General features: G+C 46.3%; 1 protein-coding gene across 1 annotated transcript in view; it reads right to left on the bottom strand.

Annotated features, from left to right (window-relative positions):
* Snx29 (sorting nexin 29) overlaps positions 1-23,991 on the bottom strand; it is a 460,893-nt gene that overhangs the window by 341,909 nt on the left and 94,993 nt on the right. Inside the window, exons 12-13 of the mRNA XM_031364585.1 lie at positions 6,834-6,897; positions 4,640-4,768 (exon numbers count right to left, since the gene is read on the bottom strand). Coding sequence (XP_031220445.1) covers positions 4,640-4,768; positions 6,834-6,897 — 193 coding nt within the window. The remainder of the gene's footprint in view (positions 1-4,639; positions 4,769-6,833; positions 6,898-23,991) is intronic.

The following is a 23,991-nucleotide window of genomic DNA, read 5'->3' as shown; positions in this document are numbered from 1 at the left end:
ACTCTCTTCTATACCTATTATCCTTAGGTTTGGTCTTCTCATTGTGTCCTGGATTTCCTGGATTTTTTTGGGGTTAGGAGCTTTTTGCATTTTGAGTTTTCTTTGACTGTTGTGTCAATGGTTTTATGGTGTCTTCTGCCCCTGAGATTCTCTCTTCTATCTCTTGTATTCTGTTGGTGATGCTTGCATCTATGCTTCTTGACTTCTTTCCTAGGATTTCTATCTCCAGAGTTGTCTCTCTTTCTGATTTCTTAACTGTTTCTACTTCCATTTTTAGGTCCTGGATGGTTTTGTTCAGTTCCTTCACCTGTTTTGTTGTACTTTCCTGTAATTCTTTTTGTATTTCCTCTTTAAGGACTTCTACTTGTTTACTTGTGTTCTCCTGTAATTCTTTAAGGAATTTTTGTGATTCCTCTTTAAGTGTTTGAACTTGGTTACCTATGTTCTCCTGTATTTCTTTAAGGGAGTTATTCATGCTCTTCTTAAATTCCTCTATCACCATCCTGAGATATGATTTTAGATCCAAATCTTGCTTTTCTGGTGTTTTGGGATATCCAGGACTTGCTGTGGTGGGAGTACTAGGTTCTGATGAAGCCAAGTAGTCTTGGTTTCTGTTGGTAAGATTCTTGCATTTGCCTTTTGCCATCTGTTGATTTCTGGTGTTAGATGTTCTTGCTGTCTCTGGCTGGAGCTTGTTCCTCCTGTGGGTCTGTAAGCCTGTGTCAGCACTTCTGGGAGATTAGCTCTCCTCAGGTAAGACCTGTGTGCAGTGGGCTGTGGATCACTTGTCCCTCCTGAGTCCTGGAGTCAGAACAAACCCTGGAGACAGGCCCTCTACTTGCAGGGAAGTGGCAGAGAGGGCTGTGGATCTGCAGAACCTCCTCCTAGGTGAAAAGGAGGTAAAAAGGATCGTGCACTGGCTGCCCTGCCAATTCTGAGGCCTGTGCTTCCTGGCTGGTCCCGCCTCCTCAGTCTGTAACAATGGTCAGCAGCAGCTGTGAATGGAAGTCCAAGGATCTAGCAGTTGCTCAGTCCCACAAGGCAAGCAGGCAAAGCAGAGCTTAAATAATTTTTTAAAAGAACTGATCAGGTTCTGGGCTGTGCCCTCATGCAGGGCTTAGTAGTAAACATGGCTGTTACAGGAGCAGGTCCTCTGCCTCTTTCCTCCCATTCTCTGCGATGTGATGGCTCCCACTGCAGTCTGACATGCCAGAGGGCCTGAAGGGACAGCCCTCAACCCTAGCCTTCCTGGCTTCTCTAACTATGAGGCAGTTATTTCTGTGGTGTTCTGCAAGACCAGAGACTAAAACACTTCCTTCAAAGGGACTTCTCATGTAAACATAATCTTCTCTTCTCTAACATCTGTCTCTCAGCTGGAAGTCAATGAATTATTTAGAGATGTGACTTACACAGCTTTAACTGCACCTGATTATAATACTGCCCATCAGGAGTGAGTGGCAGCTGGGCCAAGAAAGCTCTGCACAAGTTACATGCCCTCCGTCTTTGTTGAACCATAGCAGATGCTGAAAGTCATTAATTTTGAACAAAAGGAATAAGCAAATGCTAAATCTGCTCAGTGTGCTTCTGTTTGACCGCCATGCACCCAAGGCTGGCAAAACGCATGCACACGGGCATGCACATGCACACGCGCATGCACTCTTACTGGGTACTTAGAGCAGACTGCGCTCTTCTGAGCCTGATATAGCCTAGCTTTTCATCCTTTCATCTTGTTGTTATTAGAATGCACCTTTGATTAGACAAGGTTTCAGTAACCTAATTAATAAAAAGTGATGGTAGTTAACATGTATTATCTTTGTACAAAGTGTATTTACTGAACCAGCAAAAATGGTCTCTCATGGTCTCTTTTTATCCACGTATTAAGTCATTAGAGTTTTTTTTTTTTCCCCGTTTTACAAATAAAGGAATTTAAAGAGCTTAGGAACTCACCTAAGGTCACCTAACTACCTAGGAACAAAACCACACTCTGGCCCCTAGGTCCAATGCCAGAACCTGTACCCTAACCACTAAGCCACCTGCATTATAGATCTTGCCACCTGAGCTGGAGAGTGGGGTCAGGGGTTAGGAGAGGGGGGCCCAGCATGTATATGCGCCTCAGCCTAAGATCGTCACTACTGCAGTGTAACTGTGCCACACTGCCCTTCTACCATGGCCAGCTGCTCAGGGGGATTTCTCCCACTTTCTCTTTTTGAAGAATTTGTCTGTTTTACAGATGATCTTCCACCTGCACACTGCCAACTTCCAAGTACCTGAAACAGTTCTTGCATAACTGGGAAGGCTTCACATTATAAAACTGTAGCCTCTCTTTCCCATGTGTAGGATAAATTTTTCTTTAGGATTACCACAGCTAAAAAAGCACTTAATATAAAACATGCACAGCACCTTGTCAAGTGTGTCAAGACTCCAACAGCCTTCCTTCTCTGTCCACATCAGTGGATAAGACCATCCTCTTCCACACAGCTGAGGAAGCACCTTGTAGGTAGAAGCTGAGCAAGTCACCCAGAAACACAATTTCCAGGAATGCAGCCAGGGCTTGAGGCTAAGCTGACTCCTAACACAAACCAACAAAATAAAGGGACCATAGCCCTACCCTGTTACTGATGTTCAAAGTCAGTGTGTCTAAAGACTTAAATCGTTAGAGCCAGTATACACCACGGAGCTCCAGTGAGGTCGGGCGAGATGGAAGACCAGTGAGGAAATACACAGCAGGAACTAATTACTCTACTTCTGCCTGCCACTGGCATGGCTCTGCCACCCTAGAGCAGCGCTTCTCAGCCTTAATGCTGCGACCCTTTGTTACAGTTCCTCATGATGTGGTGACCCCCCACCATTAAATTATTTTTATTGCTACTTCATAACTGTAATTTTACCACGGCTATGAATCATAATGTAAACATCTGTGCTTTCTGATGGTCTTAGTCGACCCCTGTGGAAGGGTAGTTAGAACACCCCACCAAAGGGGTCATGGCCCACAGGTTGAGGTCCACTTCCTGGAGCTAACGTGCTAGGATGCAAAGAGGAGAAGTCAAGGAATGGAATGTAGAGAAGAGGTCACAGGACTGTGCTGAATTACAGGCGCATAAGACACTCACACCACACCATCTAGCAAGCCTCTGGGCATACCCCTTCCCTGGCTTTATTCAAAAGCACTGTCAAAGAACCACTAATGTTAGTGTTTTAGTATGAAATGTCCCCCACAGGATCATGTGTTTAATACTGGGTCCCCAGGTATGGGAGGTGTGGCGTGGTTATGGAACCTTTAGAATACAGTCTAGGAAAAAGAAGTGGGTCTTGAAGATGGTGCCCACTTCTAGTACCAATGTGAGCCCTCTGCTTCCTGTCTGCTGTGGTGATGTCCTTCCCTAAGTGGCATCTGTCAGATGTTTTGTCACAGTAGTGAGACAACTCACTAACACAGCCTAGAAGCTGCTCAAATCACCTAAAATGGGAAAAACTGGAAATAGCTCAAATGCTAAACTGACCATTAGTGTGGTCAATTTAATATGCTACATTAATTCAATGAAATACCACATACAGGTCTACACAAATGGCTAACCTAAAGCTGCCTTACAGTAAGAGGTGGCGGGGGAGGCCAGATGAGAAATGATGGGGAGTAAGTCACACATGCAGGGGATAAACCATGTCCACAGGAGAACGCACTCAAGAAAAAAAAATGGGTGCTCTCATAGGAGGTAGGAATTTTAATTCATCATGTTTTATTTAATAAGATATAAATGACATCACAGAAAAAATAATTACTGCCTTTTAAAATAAGTTAATGATACTTGTAATTATAGAAATGCTCTTGAAAAATGACCCACCAGCCTAATTTTTCTCCTTTGATATTATAAGACCCAAAACCTTGCTCCTACGAGAATAGCTGGGAGCAGCACCGTTTACCACAATGCTGTGGGACCCACACAGCTCGGTACCTGTGAAGGGCACAGCCTGCACTTTGACCAGCAAATCCAGGACCACTTCCTACAAACACACTCAGGTGGAAACCCAGTGGCAGACACTCAGGTTACGCACTGGGGAGTATCACAGAAGACAAAGCTCCTTCCTGTCCACTACTGGCCAGCTGGTTAGCCCAATCCTAATACAGTCAGACCAGAGCCCAGCAGGAGCTACTACAAAGAGGATGGCAACCATGGGCACGCCCATACAGACCTGCCTGGGATGAAGTGTGAGTCCTGTACAGAAGAGGGGAGGAAAACTCATATGTACATAAATCTGCCTCATGAACACAGACAATCCAGGAATTGCCTGTGGTTAAGACAGCAGGGAGCAAACTGAGTGGCAGGAAAAGGAGAACGCCCATCAGTTAACCTCCCAACTCTTATACACATGCATGTGTGTCCTCATTCAAACAAGTGCATCAGGTGAAAATGCACAAATGTAGCTTCCTTTAGTACTCCCTTTCTGTTTTGTTAGAAGTATGAGTGAGCTGTGGTGGATTACATGCTGTAATCTCTGCACTTGGAGACCAAGGCAGGAGGATGCCAAGTGTGAGGCCTGCCTGGGCTCCATACACAGCAAGACCTTTTCTCAAAGACAAATGGGAAAGAAGATGAGTGTGGAACAGGCTCACATGCTTGCCTCCCCACCCTGCCTCAACTACCTGGCCAGCGCCTGGACCTTTGTGGCATGGCGCTCCTGCTGTTCTGTCACCTTCCTCCTCAGGGCGTCCACCTCTTGCCGGAGCGCTGCTGAGTGCTCCATCTCACCATCAAGGAGACTCCGCAGTGACCTGCAAAAGAGGGCCCCACAGTTCAGAGGCTATGCATCCAGCCCACCTGTATAATAGTTCTGACCCAGACCACGGCTCATCACTGCCCACAGGCTCTGCACAAACTCAATGCACTTATACCTTAGCTAAGCTGATGTTAGCAGACAGCAAACAAAAGCCAAAAGCTTGAGCCCTGGGCAGGCACCTGTGGTAAGACTCTGGGTCCCTGTTCCTGTGATGGTTGCGATCAAGGGAAACAAGGAGGTACCAAAAGCCAAGGAGGTGCTCCTAAAGACACTCCAGTCAAAGGTGTAGCATGTTAAACAGAAGTTCTGACACACCTCAGTGGGTAAGAGACCTTACAGATGAAAGTTTTCATAACACTCTGCAGAAGAAAAGCACTTGCTTGTATTCCATGACAGATGTCTCTTCCTGCTTCCACTGCTGCCCATAGAGTAAGTACACCAGGACCCATAGTCCATTTCAACTACTGTGAAAGCCAGCATGTATGGCATTCTAAGGAGTACACACTAGCACAGCACAGGCTAAGCTAGCCTGTACAGCATCCTATGGAGAACATGGTAGCACAGCATTACCTTATATTTCTATACTTTTTAGTAGCAAGAGTAGCAGTTTTAGGAAGGATCACAAGTTACCACCCTAAGGTAAATCAAGTATGGTTCTGCTTCACTGCACCTGTATGGCTATTTCTAGAAAACCAACTGTGGTTTATTTACAGGCCACACCGAGACAGTGTCTGCTATGAACATCAGGATGTATCAGATATGCCAAGCCCCATAGTGCCCCATTACCACCGAGCTCTCCAAGAGCTTGGGAAAGAATCTCTTGCTGAAGCATGCCACTCCTTGACAGAAACAACATGGGGGATTCTGTCTGGGAAGAGGAAATCAACATACAGTTGCTGTCACAAATCCATGGCTTCTTCCAAGAGAATTGTTCCAGCCAGTGCAAGGAAATAAACCTTGCATGGCAAGAAGTCTTTTGGTGGGAGTTTGTGTTAGGTGGAAATGGCACCATCTACACCCCTCTTAATAAGAGCCTCTTCTGTTTTAGAAATTATGCTTCTTTGCCTTCGTATGTCTCCATGAAGAACAACAAGCAGCTTGTCAGCTAGACCTGAAATAAAGTCTCAGAGAGAGCTGAGGCTGCTGTCACTAGTAAAGGATAGGCAGTGACCTGAACACACAGGTGAGCCCTCCTCCCACCTCCCTGAGTCAGTCAGCCTACTGTGCCCCCAGGATTTTGTGAATAACCTCTGACAAGCCTGCCACTGGCCACCTCGGCCTCAGCACAGACTCTGGAGGGGAGAAGGGTCAACTTCAGATCATGAAGTTGCATGGTGGCAACTGGTAGTGTCCAGTATAGATTTCAACAGGGAAGGAAGAAAAAATTAAGAAAACACTTTTCCTCTTGGAGTGGACCACTGGGTTTTGGCCAAATTAAAAAAATCCAAATGTCATGTTGCCCCAAGTATCCCTACTTTGAGTGGGACTGGAACACAGACTACAAATCCTCAGTTAAAGGTCACTTCAAGGACATTTTATGGGCAGGGAGGTAGACAGAAGTGGTGTGCCATATGTTCTTGAGATGATAAAACTATTCTAAGACTGACCATGGCAATGGCTGCATATAACTGAGAATATATGAAAAACCACTGGAGTGTGTGTGTGTGTGTGTGTGTGTGTGTGTGAGACATATCAGTGAGGGCTGTCACTGGAAGCTCCTCTTCCACACCCTTCTTGTTGGAAGGTAACAAACTGTTTCTGGTTGTCTATCCCCCTTGCTTATATGCAAGCCACAGCAAGTCTACTGAAATGCTCCATTCAAGAAAAGTAAGAAATCTGTTAAGTCCCCAGCATCCATGTCAGGCAACTCAACATTTGCTTCATGGCATCCAGTCCCCTCTTCTGGCCTACACACACAGATGCACATGTACACACACACACACAAACACAGAGGAATTTAAAGCAATAGTAAGGTAAGAACTTGTCAGTCACATCTATGGCAGCAAGGCACCACTGTCTCCATTCATTCTATCACAGTGACAGCTGTGATATCACAGTACCCGTTCTCTTCTTCCAATTCATCCTTTCTGTTCATCATGGCCACGATGGCTTGGCGCAGTTCATCTGAAGGAAGAAAGCAAAGGCAACATTTATGAACAAATGATCCCTGCCAAGCTTATCCACAGTACATGCCATTGCATATGGTGTGTCTAGGCAAATTTCCTGTTCCCTAGTGAGAATACTTTTATAGCCTCAGAGACCCAATGGGCTCAACTGTCACCTTCATCCACCACACAAACAGAAGGGCAATGTGAGATGCAAACTAATATTATGTTGGGAGGAAGGGTGAATTACTTGGGAACACACTCAGCTTGCAATCTTTGAGTTCTTGCCCAAGTCTGTTCCTGGACAACATCTGTTGTGAACAGTGATTTATTGCCTCATACAGCTGTTCATCAGCCCAGACAGCAGATCAGGCAGTACTGAACTCCATGCTTGCATAAAGACAGTCCATCATTAGTAAACATCTGGCTCTCTACATTGCCTTCTAAGGTTAGCATACAGCTGACATAGGATAATGCTCAATACACAGTGTACACTGCACAAATATTTGAGGAAGCCACTCTACTGACCCTTTCCACACAGAAAAGCATTCAAGTTAGGCAATGGCAATACGCACCCACATGTCCTGCCTCCGTCAAGCTTCTCCATTGGTGCTATGCTCATACTGAATGCATGGCCAGATTCCAGCTGCATCTCAAGAGCTGGAGATGTCAGCATTATTTCATCTGTTTCCTTGATTTCCCCTTATAGTGGCTGCTAGGAAGCACAGGGCCCAAATCACACATCTAATAGGGTCTATGACTATGTCCAAGAATATACACCATGTCCAGACCTAATTACATGAGGTCACAACAGGAGTGCTCAAGGGCTCAGTAGCCAGCTTTGTAGTTTACTAGCGCCAGGACCAGAGGCACTGATGATCCTACCAAACGTCCTCAATTTAAAACTGTTTCACAATACAAAAAGTAGCTAGAGAATGCCTTTCCATAAAAGTTATTAATAAGAATTAGAGATAACAGGAAGAGGGTGAGGCTGAGGAACAAGAGGAAGGATGCTAATCTGTAGCCTAGTCGAGCTTCCCTGAGAAACAGAGGAGACTTAGGATAAGGCCTAGGGCAGAAAACTGGCAGGGCTGAGCCACTGACCACCAGTCACATCTGCCTAGAAACACAACGGCCCAGGGCTCATATGTTTATTCCCTCATTCATCGACCAAGAGCATACTAGGTTCATGTAGCTTCCCAAACAAAGAGCCAGGCTCCCACCTGACCTGAGGAAGAAGAGGCTTTCCAAGGAAGGCTCCTAATGGGAGGAACAATGACTATCACAAGCCCATGTGATCTGGCCCTGGTCCTAGCCTCACTCCAGAATCCTGTCTCTGTGTCACCTTCCTTCATACAGCAGGGAGCAGAGCCCTTCTCACTCCCACAGCACCAGACCAGAGTGAGACGGGTGTGTGCAGGCAATGCCTCTCACAGGCTGCAGCAGGGAGCACAGAAGGAACTCAAACTGCTGCTGGCACTTAGAATGCTATTCTAATTAATAAATCTATAAAGGAAAAACAAAGCAAGTAATTTATCCCTATGCCATTGTGGCCATGAAGGAAAATAGAATTAATCAGACTCACTGTTCTACCAACAGAGGCAGGGTAAAGCATTCTGGGCTTCGTCTTCAGGCAAGCCAGGTCAGTGCTGTGGGCACTGTGGGCACAGGCTTGGCTACTCCTCCACCCCAGGACCTTTGTGGATTCTAAATTTTCCTCTAGGCTTTCTTTCCCACTGGAAGTCTTGGCTAAGCCTGAACCACACATGAGCAAAGTGAAGAGATGGTCAGTCACCATCTGGGGCTGGAAGGCACAAAGTCTCCAACTAGAGATCCCACACTGTTCGCCAGCAACCTTGTCTACTCCTCTCTTCTCTGCAGCAACAAAGCTGGCTGACACTCATGAACTGCTCGTGTGGTCCTAAGGAAGGACCAGAGTGCAATAGATGACAGGGGCACTTCCAGCACCAGTGTACACAACACAAAGTGGCCTGGAGTAGTTAGGTCAGATGTTGTTACACTGACAAGCCCTGGGTCCCTCCATGCTGCTCCGCCTCTCCCAGAGGGAGAGCTCATCAACATGAGCCATATCCTGAGCATCTGTGTTCAACCCCCTCCCCAGCTCAGCCACGGCAGCGACAGCATATCAGCATGTCTGGCTCTGCGGCCTCCTGGGGTCTCCAGATGACCCTGACTGCACTCCTATCACATAACTTGTGGCCAGACTTTTCTTGAAGATGGAAGTTATTACACACAGATGTTATCCAGATTTCCTGAACAGGGTCTCCAACTTACACTCTACAAAAACCTCAACTCAGCTGCCTAGGCCCTGCTAAGGCTGTGCCTCTTTTGAGATGCCTCCCTGACTGCCCTTGCCCTGCAGCAGCTGCTGGCATGAGACTGTGAGTCACCTTGTGTGATGGTCTGAACAGGAATGGCCCCCATGGACTCATGTGTTTAAGTGCTTGGCTCATAGGGAGTGGCACTATTGGGAGGTGTGGCCTTGTTACAATAGGTGTGACCTTATTGGAGAAATTATGTCACCCTGTAGGTAGGTAGGCTCTGAGGTCACATATATAAGCTCAAGCTATGGCCAGAGTTACAGTCTCCTCCTGTAGCCTTCGGATCAAGATGTAGAACTCTCAGCTCCTCTAGCACCATGTCTGCCTGCACACTGCCATGCTTCCCACTATGAGGATAATGGACTAAACCTCTGAAACTGTAAGCCAGCCACATTAAATGTTTCCCTTTACAAGACTTGCTGTGGTCACAGTGTCTCTTCACAGCAATAAAACCCAAACTAAGAGACCTTGGTCTTCCCTATGTGCAATCAGCATGTTAAAAATAGAATAAACAGCCAGGCGGTGGTGGCACACGCCTTTAATCCAGCACTTGGGAGACAGAGGCAGGCGGATTTCTAAGTTCGAAGCCAGCCTTGTCTACAGACTAAGTTCCAGGACAGCCAGGGCTACATAGAGAAACCCTGTCTCAAAAAAAAGAAAAATAAGAAAACAAACAAAAAGAGAAAAATAGAATAAACAGATCTGCACATCTCAGTTCCTGGGATCCATTTTCAATGCATGTTTAACCAAGGTGGTTTGTTTGTTTGTTTATTTATTTATTTATTTATTTATTTATTTATTTTTGATTACAGAAAGATGAGTGGTCAGGGAGGTCATTCTGATCTAACATCCATACTTCTAAAACCATCAGCAAAACTCCAAGTGATGAATGGCACGTTTTCTCTCATATGTGGAATCTAGATCTGAGTGTGTGTGTGTGTAAGCAGGGTGAGAAGGTGATGAATGCACGCAGCAGAGGGGTTGTTTCTACTGGAGAAGGAGAGCAGCAAAGGGAGCTGGGGACGAGGAGGGATAATGATATATAATTATGCAAATGATACTCATTACATTATATGCTAACTATAAATGAATAAATAATACATACACATAGAAATCCAATGACAATAACAGCACTCTCTATGAACCTACAAAGCTCTTGCCCAGCCAGCCTTGTTTCTGGTCTCAGCCTCCTGCCCAGGGCAATCAATAACACAGAGCAGGAAACAGATTCTGACAGTCCCTTCAGAATACCCAGTACCTCAAATCTCTACCACCGATGATGGTCTGAATCATCCTGGTGAACAGATGTGATGAGCAAGAGGAAGTTCAGATACAGCTTCTAGTAGCTTCCATTCCAGAAACAGAAGAAAATCCACAGCACATTGCTAACAACAGGCTCTGGGTCCAGCAGCCACATGTCACAGGTAACCTTGACAGTTTCTGCGTTTGTAAACTACAGGCTAGAGTTGTGCTTCACTTCCTACAGGGTGGCTGATCTCGAGCACAGGCAGCCACTGAGCTTCAGCACTTAGAGGACTTAGTCTCTGCAGTCAGGTACTCCCCTCAAATCCCAGCTCCCCGCCTGACCTTCTAAGGTCTCTAGGGTTTAGTGACCTTCTTTGAGAACCTTAAGGATAAAATAGGATCTTAACAATCTCTGTTTCATAAGACATGGTGGCACATACCAGTAACCCCAGTGTTTGGGAAGTAGAAACAGCAAGGATCGAGAGTTCAAGGCCATTCTTGGCTGCATATGACCCTCTCTCAACAAGAACCAGCCAGACCCAGTCACTATCTCACAGAAATACTGTAAGGATTAAATAAACTAATATGCAAAGAGTTGCCTAGGACACAATGACATTTAACAGGCACTACTGATGGCTCTCACTATCCCTTCCCCTTCTTCAACCCAAGGGGATAGAAGGTGGAAACACAGTGCCAGTCATTTATGCTGGGCCCCTCTGCAGGAGTTGTGAGCTATACTAAGCTCCTGTGTTCCTCAACCTTGGATGTTAAAAGGAAACTTGAAAATGTTCTCAGCTGTAGAGCGGCAGACCAGATAAGAGATCCTCTAAGGGTCAAACACCATCCACGGGCAATGTGGGCAACCAGGCCACCACTGATGGACCACCTAGAAGAGATGAATCAAACATCTGAATTCTGGCTTCCTAGAGCCAGAAAGGAGGAATCTGGATCCTGACATTCCAGTCTGCAGCTGAATGTTATATTCCATGAGTGAGTTTTAAAGAACTACATCCCAGAAACCGCACGGAATACTCAGCCCGTGGCAGCCACCCCCAGTAACCACACAGAATACTCAGCCCGTGGCAGCCACCCCCAGTAACCACACAGAATACTCAGCCCACAGCAGCCACTCCCAGTCACTGCATGGAATACTCAGCCCGTGGCAGCCACCCCCAGTAACCACACAGAATATTCAGCCCGTGGCAGCCACCCCCAGTAACCACACAGAATACTCAGCCCGTGGCAGCCACCCCCAGTAACTGCACGAAATACTCAGCCCACGGCAGCCACCCCCAGTAACCACACAGAATACTCAGCCCGTGGTAGCCACCCCCAGTAACCACACAGAATACTCAGCCCATGGCAGCCACCCCCAGTAACTGCACAGAATACTCAGCCCGTGGCAGCCACCCCCAGTCACTGCATGGAATACTCAGCCCGTGGCAGCCACCTCCAGTAACCGCAGGGAGCCTGGCTGAAGCTGGCTGTGCAGACAGCACCATGGAGCAGCAGCAGAGCAGCTGAGGCTAATGCAACCCAGCCCCGTCATCCTGGCATGACCATGCCTGCTCCACACGCTGTTTCCAGCCTCCTGGAGAGACCCTGCATTTGCACAAACATCAAAGTGATAGACAAAAGTCACAAGTACAGACAACGTGACACACTAGTGGTGGATTTTTAAATATCCATCCCAGAGTAAAGGACTGTCAGCACCCCTCCTGCCTTCCGTAGGCTTCCACAACAGAACAGTGGTGATGGCGGGAAGAACATGGCCGGCCACTGTGACAGACATTAATGTGAAGCTCATCCTTGCTGCTCTGCTGCTCTTGTGCCTTCCAGGAGGCAGTGAGGGAGTATGGCTTCCATGTGACTTTCCCCAGCCCTCAATCTCAAGTGTGAGCAGAGGTTCTCTCTCCTGTGTATTTTTCTCTCCAGCATGGCACAGCTCTTTATTTGATAGTCCCTAACACTATGATTCCTGCCTCTTTATTGAGGCAAAATCTCCAGGAAAATACAGAGCAGGGCCCTGACCACCAGGTTCTGTGAGCTCGGCCATGCCAGGCCATGCCTCCTGGAGGCTGAATGGCCATGGCCGTCTCTCAAAAGCAGTCTTTGCTTGGCTACTGAAGAGTGAGCAGCAAATCCAGTCAGACACAGGAAGATGCCAGCCTCAACCATCAGAAATCGATCTGGGATAAAAAGCATTTTCCAATCACTGCACAAAGGGTGGCTTTGTCCACAAATGCTGCCAAGGCAAGGAACCATTTTGGAAGCAAAAAACAAGACTTCTGCTATGAGCTGAAATAAGTCCCAGGCAGAACAGCACTTAAATATGGGAAATGAAGCAAGCAAAACTATAAATACATGAGCAAACACTCCTTCCGTTCTCCTGATATGGAAGCCGAGTAAGGCGAAGAGAACAAGCTTGTCAAGTACAAGCAGGTAATGTAGGTGCCACGCTGGACTCCCAAGCCTCAGATCCTGACCCCCAGAAGAAAGCCGCTTTGCTTCTCTGCTTGCTCAGTGGGAGAACCTTGGCTAAGACACTAACCTCTTAGGATGGGGCAGGGCAGTGGTCTAAGACCTTTTCATGGGGGCCCTGCCCCTCCACCCCCACACTCACCCAGTTGCATACTGTCCACAATTGCTTTCACAACATGACAGCATGTGTTGCCCCCACCCCCCACACTGTCCACTTCAACCCTGCCTCTGCCTTAAACAAGAGATAAAGGGAACTATCTGTAGTTATGCATGCGGCCCTGTCTCTGGTTACATCCAGACAAGGGACTAGAAAAAGAGCTGGGCTAGTTGTGGTGACCCTCTTCTTTAAACCCTGCACTAGGGAGGGAGAGGCAGAGCTCTAGAGTTTGAGATTAGCCTGATCTTTCCCTTCTTCTGTTATCCTTCTCACCTTCCTCTGTTTTAGCACATACTCCTGAAAAGCCTATCTGAACCCCAACTCAGAGCTGCCCTTCGCGCTTCCTCTCAAGGTGCCCTCCACTGGTTCACCTCTGCTCTCTCAGGTCTGTGGCAGATCTAAAGATCACAGACCTGCCCCAGCTTATTTCCAGTCCAGTTCCAGCCTCTGCTGCCTCAGGCCTCCAGCCCATCTACACCAGGAGGACACTGGTGATGGCTGACTCCAATTGAGCCAATCATCTAGAATTTTCACAAAATCAATGGGCCATTGTCTCTGACTAGAGAGATAAAGGTAGGTGGAAACTTAGTTCTAAAGTCAGTCAGCAAGGTCCTAGAACTAAAAGCTCATTTGCCCAAAGGCTAAGCTAGCACTGACATCCTTAAAAGAGAAATTAAATGCTGGATTCTTGCTATGCTTCTTTAGTCACCAGGTACAGAGGCCTAAACAGGACAAATCCAAACACTGGCACATAAAGCCCACCAAACAGAGGACTCATTAGGATTCCAGAGAAAAGGTAAAGTGTCATACATGTGACAAAGCCCTGCAGCCTCACACTGGAGAAAGCCACAGACAATCAAAACTGCAGAACATCTGTGTTGATTGTCTTGAGCAGTGGCAGGGCCTGCTGACAGACAAGGAAGCCATGGCAGCTACCTTAGGGGAACAGGAGCAAAAGGTGTAGGCTGACTTAAAGAGGCCATGCAACTACAGGAAACAGGGCAACCATATATACATGAAGCTACTGAAGACAGGGCAACCATGCATGCAGCTACAGGAGCCAGGACAACCATCCATGCAGCTACAGGAGCCAAGACAACCATCCATGCAGCTACAGGAGCCAGGACAACCATGCATGCAGCTACAGGAGCCAGGGAAACCATCCATGAAGCTACAGGAGCCAGGGCAACCATGCATGCAGCTACAGGAGCCAGGGAAAGCATACATGCATGGCCGCCTCAGCTGCCAGAGTCCTGCAAGTCCCAATGGATCTCTGCCTTTATCTTCTGAACTGGAAAGGGTCTGTGCCCTCCCTCCATCAGCTGGACCTTGGTCCTCTAAGGTCTCTCACATATGCACACATCTACTGTCTGGTGGCTATAGCTGTTCAATAAAAGCCATCCTAGGATGCCTGGAGCAGCACCTGACGCAGCACACACTGAGAACTACTGAATGGATCAAGGGTCAGGTGAAGAAGTGAATTAACACAGGAGTAAATGGCTCACTGTGGCCCACTGCTAAACCCACCCTCAGCTCCAGGAACTGAGTGTCAAACGGGCTGGACAGAACTAAGTCAATTGCTTTTAATAACAAGCTCAAGGCCTCATCCAAGAGCACTAAACACAGGGCTCAAAGCTGTAATTTCCTGCCCCACTGACAAGCATTCAGGCCAAAGTACAGAGTTTGCCATCATGAGTCTGTAGAGTGTGATGTGTTCAACAGTGAAGGAGGTGGGGCAGCAGGAAGTGGTGAGATGAGCCTACATGTCACTGCTACAACCTAAAGTGGGTGAGCCAACAAATCCATATCCACTCCCCCACCCAAAATGGCCATGGGAACCCTCAGTATGATTTCACAAGGCTTAGAAGAGCAAGAACCCACCTCAACACACAGGGGCCCAACGGTGGGTGACCAGAGACCCACAGCCCAGAGCCAATGGCCTCCTCACACAAAGGAGTCCATAGTTACTGAGTAAATTGTGGTGCGAAGGGAGGGGATAACCCTGAGGCTAACTGGTCTTAGATCCCTCTTTAGACAGCACTTCTGGATGGTGGTAGGTGTGCATGCATACACAGTTACAAATCTATGATCTCTCTCTCTCTCTCTCTCTCTCTCTCTCTCTCTCTCTCTCTCTCTCTCTCTCTTTCTCTTTCACACACACACACATACACACTTTCTCTTTCTCTGTCTGTCTCTCTCTCTCTCTCTCTCACACACACACACACACACACACACACACACACACACACATTCACATGTATACTCCTATCTGTATGGTAATTCTGGCTTTATAAAACATCTTTTCCACAGACTTTCAAGAGCTTTTACAAATACTCCCCAAGGCCCATACTTGGTTATATTTAAAGAGAAAGCTCACAAAATCATGTATACAGAAATAAAAATGTTCTTCTATGTGTATATACTTAACCTACATCATCATTTTGAACTTAAAATCCTGTTTTTTTATATCTTTGTCTTCCTGCCCACTCCTTTTCCTTATCTACCAGAGAAATGATAAACTATACTAAGCTTCAAAATATAACTTGAAATCAATCTCAGGCCCATTCTACCTTTTTCTGCTGTTTCTTCCTCTTGCAACCTTCCCTCTCTGAACCCCACCAAGAGCTTCTACTTCAGTAAGGAGGAGGGGGGGAAAGTATATCAAGCCAGTTGCTAGGGCTGAGAAGCCAGGAAACACCACATATGAGGCTGCATTCTGTGTACCCAGCAAAGCACAAGACTCCAGACAATCTCTTCTGAGGGAGAAGCAGGTAGTAGAGTAGACACTCATATGCACATCACAAAGGAGGAGACAGAGGCCACACAAGGGTAGGGGCTGGTCCCAAGCCATACATCTAAGTAAAGGGAGGGCATACAGGCCCCCAAGGTAGGCTCTCTAGTCAAGCCTATCCCTTGACACACATGGTTACTGAGTGGTCTCACTCCATCCCATTGTCCCACCCAGCAGTTGGAAGGATCCAGCAATTCTTCCAACTGCCTTCTGTCTGCCTCTAGAAAACCAGAGGTCTGATGAACTCCTGGCCCCATCTAGTTTGAAAACAATTGTTTCTGTGTAATCAGAATGCATAAGAGCTTGAGAAATCCATGGCAATAGGAAGGAAAACATAAGGAAAATGTTAGGCACAGAAGAAAGCCAACTTCCAACTTCCTGAGAAGGCTCCACACCGTCATCACCTCTGTCAGTCACTTCTATATTCTTACAGACAAGTGCTTCCCAATTCCCAGTATATACTCACATACAGTATTTGTTTCCAGCAACATAAAGCACAAGTCTTTAAGGCAGATGCCCTGAAAATTATGATAGGGTGCTGGAGAGACAGGTCAGTGGTTGAGAGCACGGGCTGCTCTTCCAGAGGACCCAGGTTCAATTCCCAGCACCCACATGGCAGTTGAAAACGCTCCATAACACCTGTTCCAGGGGATCCAACACCCTCATACAGATGTTCATGCAGCCAAAACAATAATGTACATAAAATAAAAATAAATAAAGAAATGATTAAGATGTGCTTATGAAGAGGAGAGCACTGGCCCTCAAACCCCTGAGCCACAGAAGTCTCTTTCTGTCCTGTTCTTCCTTCCCTTGTTAACATGTATAGATTGTGCCTGTCGCTTAGTTTGTTTTGGCAAAGGAAAATCCTGCCACTATAGGCTCCTATTGTGGTGTCTCCAGGAACAAGGTGGCCACTGAGTTGTATCTTAATGGGAAAATCCCCCTTAAACTAAAGGAATCGGTTTACTTTTTTCAAATATGGCTGAGGAATAGACATCAGGACTCCTCGAGTGCAGATTCCCAGAATCCGTGTAAAGCTAGATGAAATGAAGCAACTAGCAGCCGTAACCCAGCCTTCCTGTGGCAAGACAGGAGGCAAAGACTGCAGAGTCCCAGAACTAGCCTGGTATTCAGTGGCCAATGAAAGAGAGGCTGCCTCATATAAGGAAGATGGCAAGGACTAGAACTCATGATTATCTTCTAGCCTCTACAGGTCACGATGGTGTGTGCACACCTACACACACACACACACACACACACACACAAATCATCACAGCCCAAAAATTCCCTAAGAATTCAATAAATTGCCTGTCCCTTTCTGCCACCAGGTAGCCTGTTGCCCAGATAGTCACTGCTCCTTCTCCTTAACTGCTCTGCTCCCCACCACTCTCTGGACTATGAGTTTGTACTTAGGCTTGGTTTTCATCTCTCTAATCACCAGGTCAGCTCCCTCAAATTCTGTGTAAGACAGGGCCACCTGGGAAAAGATAGACAAGCATGAGGTCCTCAGAGGGATGTGGGCACAAAGAAAGACCCACTGTCCTCAGTGGGCTTAGGTTAGGTTGCCCCCACTTCTGATGGCTCTGAGCAGCTAGAACCTGCTCTTACCTCAAAGCTGAGTCTGAGCTGCTGTTAGCCAATGGTCTTACCACGCAGGCCTTTGGATGGCCGGGTTGTGGACCACCACTGTAAAACTCCCTGCTCCAAAGCTGTTCCTGGCCCCTCACCAACTCAGCAATATCAATGTAATGGGAAGATATACGCCTGTCCTTTCTGCACCAGGGCTGCCAAACATATAGAACTGGGAGGGGCCTATGTCAGCTACAGAAGCAGCAAAACTTAAAGAAGACAGAGAATGGAGCAACTAGGTATCCTGGGGCAACTCCCCCAGGAATACCATGGACCACAGGGAGTCCTGATATCTTGTCCTGTCCAACTCAGAAAAGGCTAGAGAAGGTAGCACCTGGGCACTGGGAACTATGAGTCAGAAACCCAGGCTGAGGGATGTTTCTGCCACTTAATATTTTATATGTATGTATTTTATTCATATATGCACATACATGCATATACACATAGTCTCAGTATCAAAAAATCAAGAAATAATCATATAAATTAAGAAAATTAAATAAAATATTTTTCTTTTTCAAAAAAAAAGTCTTTTATTTTACTACCTAAAGTTTTTTAAAAGGACAGTTCAGCTTTTCAGAATAATTTACCACACTAAAACCAGGATACTTTAAAGAATGCTTAGAGACAATAGAAACAACAGTATTGAGAGGCCACTTATTGAAGGAAGGTGGTATAATTTTGTTTTGCTTTGCTTTGTATTTTTGGCAGGGCAGCTTCCCTGGGACAGCACCCAGGAGAAGGAAAGGATAGCCCTCCGTCAGACCTCACTCCTCCAGCCCTGGGACAGCACAGAGAGACAAAGTAGAGAGTGGCACACTCAGACTGGCCGTGCGGTAGTTCTCCAGTCAGGCAGGTAGCACATTCCGCTGCTCTGCAGAGCTCTTGCCAGGGACCATCACTGTTGTTGTTGTTGTTGTTTTGCTGTTGTTGTTTAATGTTCCTCATCAGAGGCCAATGTGTAGCCAACCCAGAAGAGGAGGGCTCAATACAGATCATAGTTGTAGTGAGAGCTGTCACCTATATTCATAAGTTCCTACAGTGGGTCAGAGTAGCCAACAGACATTACTTCAGTCAGTCCTCCCAACGATCCTCAAAGACATACACTGGGACTGTTTTCACTTTTCAGAAAAACAGACTGAGGCTCAACGATAAGTAGGTCAGGGTCACAGAAGGAAGTGAAAGACCTTGCTCACCACAGAGGGTACTCAGATGGAGGAGGCCCCTGTCCTTGGTCCTGACAAATTACTGCACTTCCTCTGGTAGAAGTTTCCAATGTTGACATGCGTACCCTGTTATGGTCTGGACCTTAATTGACCCCAAAGTCTTAAGTGTTGATGGCTTGGTCCAGAGTCCAACTGCTAGAAGGTTCTGGACCCTCTGGGAGGTGAGGTCTGGAGGACACAAGTTTGGTAACTAAGGCACATGCCTTGAAGGGATACTGGCACCCTGATGCCTTCCTCCCTCTGACCTTGTTCCCCAGATTCTCACCTACAGGTTAAGTACAGTTTCCTGCACTTCAAGCTCCCACTGCAACACTGTGTCTGGCCACAGGCCCAAAAACTACAGTCAACCAACCATGAACTGAATGAAACCTCAGAAACAATAATCACAAATTAACGGTTTCTTTACCATGTTTTTAATTCAACAGCTAGTATTTCATTCAAATAGCAGTCTCATTATACATGGTCCAAACATTCAAATAAAAATCAGATGTTACACTGAAGCTAACAGAAGAGAAAGTGGGGAAGAGCCTTAAACACATGGGCACAGGGGAAAATTTCCTGAACAGAACACCAATGGCTTATGCTCTAAGATCAACAATAGACAAATGTGACCTCATAAAATTGCAAAGCTTCTGTAAGGCAAAGGACACTGTGAATAGGACACAACGGCAACCAACAAATTGGGAAAAGATCTTTACCAATCCTACATCTGATAGAGGGCTAACAGCCAATATATACAAAGAACTCAAGAAGTTAGACTCCAGAGAACCAAATAACTCTACTAAAAATGGGGTACAGAGCTAAACAAAGAATTCTCAACTGAGGAATATCAAATGGGCAAGAAGCACCTAAAGAAATTTTAACTTCCTTAGTCATCAGGGAAATGCAAATCAAAACAACACTGAGATTTTACTTCACACCAGTCAGAATGACTAAGATCAAAAACTCAGGTGACAGCAGATGCTGGTGAAGTTGTGAAGAAAGAAGAACACTTTTCCATTGCTGGTAGGATTGCAAGCTGGTACAACCACTCTGGAAATCAATCTGGTGATTCCTGAGAAAATTGAACATAGTACTACCAGAGGACACAGCTATAGCACTCCTGGACATATACCCAGAAGGTGCTCCAACATGTAATAAGGACACATGTTCCACTATGTTCATAGCAGCCTTAGTTATAATAGCCAGAAGCTGGAAACAACCCAGATGTCCCTCAACAGAGGAATGGACACAGAAGATGTGGTACATTTACACAATGGAGTGCTACTCAGCTATTAAAAACAATGACTTCATGAAATTCGTAGGCAAATGGATGGAACTAGAAAATATCATCCTGAGTGAAGTAACCCAATCACAAAAGAATACACATGGTATGCACTCACTGATAAATGGATATTAGCCCAAAAGCTCAGAATATCCAAAATACAATTCACAAACCACATGAAGCTTAAGAAGAAGGGAGACCAAAGTGTGGCTGCTTCGGTCCTTCTTAGAAAGGCAAACAAAATACTCATGGGAGGAGATACAGAGACAAAGAGTGGAGCAGAGACTGAAGGAAAGACCACCCAGAGATTGCTCCACCTGGGGATCCATCCCACATAAAGACACCAAACCCAGACACTACAGCAGATGCCAAGAAGTACTTGCTGACAGGAGCCTGATATGGCTGTCTCCTGAGAGGCCCTGCCAGAGCCTGACAAATACAGATGCGGATGCTCACAGCCAACTATTGGACTGAGCATAGGGTCCCTGATGGAGGAGTTGGAGAAGGGACTGAAGGAGCTGAAGGGGTTTGTGACCCATAGGAAGAACAACAGTATCAACCAACCAGACCCCCCCATCCCCAGAGTTCCCAGGGATTAAACCATCAACCAAAGAGTACACATGGAGGGACCCCTGGATCCAGCCACATATGTAGTATAAGATGGCCTTGTCAGGCATCAATGGAAGGAGAGGCCCTTGGTCTTGGGAAGGCTCGATGCCCCACTATAGGGGAATGCCAGGGCAGAGAGGCAGGAGTGGGTGGGTGGGTTGGGGAGCACCCTCATAGAAGCAGGGGGAGGGGAGCAGATGGAGGTTTCCGGAGGGGAAACCAGGAAAGGGGATAACATTTTAAATGTAAATAAAATATCCAATAAAAGGAAAAAAAGAAAAAAAAACGATATTACAGATTGGTCTTCAAATATAATAGCCAACAATGCCATGTTTACCTATGACCTCTCCAATATAAACCCACATCCACTCCTTGACATCGTGCTAAAATGTGGCCAATCAAGACTTCGCAGCAGCTATCCCCAGAGCTGGAGTCTTCTCCTCAAAGTTCCAGATGGATATGGCCATGGCTTCAGGTGGAAGATCCACCTCCCTAAGCCACTGGAGCTTCCTGATACAGCTAGGCTGGCTAGCCAGTGAGCTTCAGGGATCTGCCTGCCTCTGCCTCCCTATTATGGGAATTACAGGTGTGTGTCATGATGCCTGGCTTTTCTATGGGTTCTAGGTATCTGGATTCAGGTTCCACATTCAGGCACATTCCTGGCTTAACTATCTCCCTAACAACCCTCCTGAGGAAAAGCTGACTACAACATAGTCCAACTACACTCAGACAAGGATCCTTAACCTTCCAAGTCATGCTCAGACATGCTCACCAGAATCACAGCATCAACATCTGAGCTACAGTAGTAAGCTGCCCAGCAGAAGCAAAAGCTGGGAGTGGACGAAGGAGAGGAGGTGGAGAAAGGTACACCTCTGCACAGAGCAACTTTGCAACAAGATAACCTTGAAAATGAGGGCTGGACTAGCTGAGTGGAAAAAAAAAAACAAAAATCCAGTAAAGTCCTTATTTCCTGGTAGTGGTGATGTACCTTCTGCAGACAGAAAAAACACAAGTTCCTTTACTAACTGCCAACAGGGTGTGTGCCATGTGCAGGTACTGGGGACACTGAATGCAAATTACTTTGTGAAATCCTCCAAATCACCTCTCAAAATAAGATTGGGATGAACCCCTCTACAGGTTAAGAAAGCTGGAAGGTAAAAAGTGATGTGCCCAAGGCCACAAGCAATTGTGACATTGGACTAGGATGTGACCACAGGCCATTTGACAGAGGAGCTCACAGTCCCAGGTATGGTTGGTATGTGTACAAGCATATGTACATGCCCAGTACTACAGTTGCATTTCAGAAAGAAGGAGCCAGGCTCTCTAGTGGCTCCACTAAATCAACATTCTCAAGCCTTAGATGTGAGGTGGAGTCCCCTAGGTCACATGTGAGGTGGAGTGTCCCCTAGGTCACAGGTCATGGATGTGTTCTATGCAGCTTCACTCTTCCACTCAGCATAGCCTCAAGGGGAAGACTGAGGGTCCAGTCAAACCCAAAAGTCCAGTGGTCTAAATATAAATGTGCCAAAAGTGTTGCCCCTTATTTTACTTAGGTTGGTCTGTCACTTGCAACCAAACAAGTCACACATCATATGCCACATATATCACATGGAGTTGGCACTGACATCAGCGTGGTCTGTGACAAAGGAGAAATGGAGGTAAGAAGATTGACCACAAGTGGCAGATGGGGAATGGAGAAGCAGATTCTAAATGCAATCTGCTTTGGGCTTTTGTACCCAACCAACTGACCCACCAAGCAGCCTCCCAGCTCTGAAATGCAATGACTCCCCAGAAGCAGAAAAAACTGCAGAATGATGTTCAAGCATATCCTCCATCTGCTCCTACCTTCATCTGGACAACTGGCTCAGTATGACTAGAAAACACACAGCCCTGACTCGACCACAGCTGCCAGTCTGCCAGGGCTGCACTGCCAGCATCTGTTGTGATGAGCTTCATGCATGGTGGAATGGTGGCATTAACCCATGGCAGAGAAGATTAATTGCATGAAAAATCCTCACGGATAATTAGGATGCCACGTTGCACAGCTTCCACCCACCCTCAGGCTGTAGTATCAGATATACTGGCAACTCTCAAACAGATTCATACATAATCTGCAATTAATTAGAAACACCCGGCTATTGGGAGGGCCCAGACGAATCCCAGTCTGTGAAACTTCAGCAGAAACCCACAGAACTCTTCAGTAGCACACAAGTTCCACCTTAAATATGGATGGCATATAGACCCAGTAACTGCACATCCCGCGCAGCCGTTAGGCAATGGGTTATAGACCCAGTAACTGCACACACACACACTTCCTGCGCAGCCGTTAGGCAATGGGTTATAGACCCAGTAACAGTACACCCCGTGCAGGCAATGGCATATAGACCCAGTAACTGCACACACACACCCCCTTCCCGCGCAGCCATTAGGCAATGGGTTATAGACCCAGTAACAGTACACCCCGTGCAGGCAATGGCATATAGACCCAGTAACTGCACACCCCGTGCAGCCATCAGGCCACAACTTGCCTACTCTGAGCCCTGGATTCTGGAACAGGAGGATGGAGGGATCTTCTGTGTGCATCCAAAGTTAAGGGCGTGTTTTGATGGGAAAGGAAAATGAGGAGTCTACTGTGTGCCTTAAAAGTTAAGGAGATGCACTGTTATGTAAAAACGGTTTTCTATCACTTCTGATTGGTTAATAAAGAGTTGGTTCAGCTGTTAATTGGCCAGAAGAGAATAGTGTGGGACTTCTGATCTCAGTCAGGAGGTCCCAAAGAGAAGAGGGGACAAGAGGAGGAGGAGGAAGAAGAAGAAGAAGAGAAGAAGGTGTGGAGAGACTAGGTGGAGGAACCAGGAGGAGTCACCATGAGGACACACAAGCAGCAGAGTGAACCTGAGCAAAACTCCAATTACAGGTAAAGGACCATATAGCTGGGAAGTACCAAGCTAGCATAGTAGAGTTAAAATAGATGAGTATCTGGCCAATTACTTGCACCTTGTTAATGAATGTATTATGATCATTTATTCAGGAGCTAAAAGGGTCTAGCATGGGCATAGAAATGCCCCGTCATTATTTGGGAGCAAAGGAGGTAAAGCAAACCCCAGGAATTAACGTTTATACTAAACCAGCGCTACGGATGGTAGGGAAATGAATACTTAGAAATGAAGAGAAAGTCAAACACATCCAAGAAGGCACAGGGAATAAGTAAACAATTTCAGGACATTTAACTAAAAGAGGTCTGTAAAAACACGAAGAAAAAGATAAAAATGACAGAAATTAGTATACACTTTTCAATAATAACTCAAAATATTAATGCTCTCAATTCAGTAATAAGATATAGAATAAAAGTTTGGGCTAGAAAAAAAAGTT

The sequence above is a fragment of the Mastomys coucha genome, unplaced genomic scaffold, assembly GCF_008632895.1.
Source record: "Mastomys coucha isolate ucsf_1 unplaced genomic scaffold, UCSF_Mcou_1 pScaffold12, whole genome shotgun sequence".
Classification (NCBI taxonomy): domain Eukaryota; kingdom Metazoa; phylum Chordata; class Mammalia; order Rodentia; family Muridae; genus Mastomys; species Mastomys coucha.
Note: the sequence above shows the minus strand (reverse complement) of the source record. Positions and strands in the feature narration are given on the sequence as shown.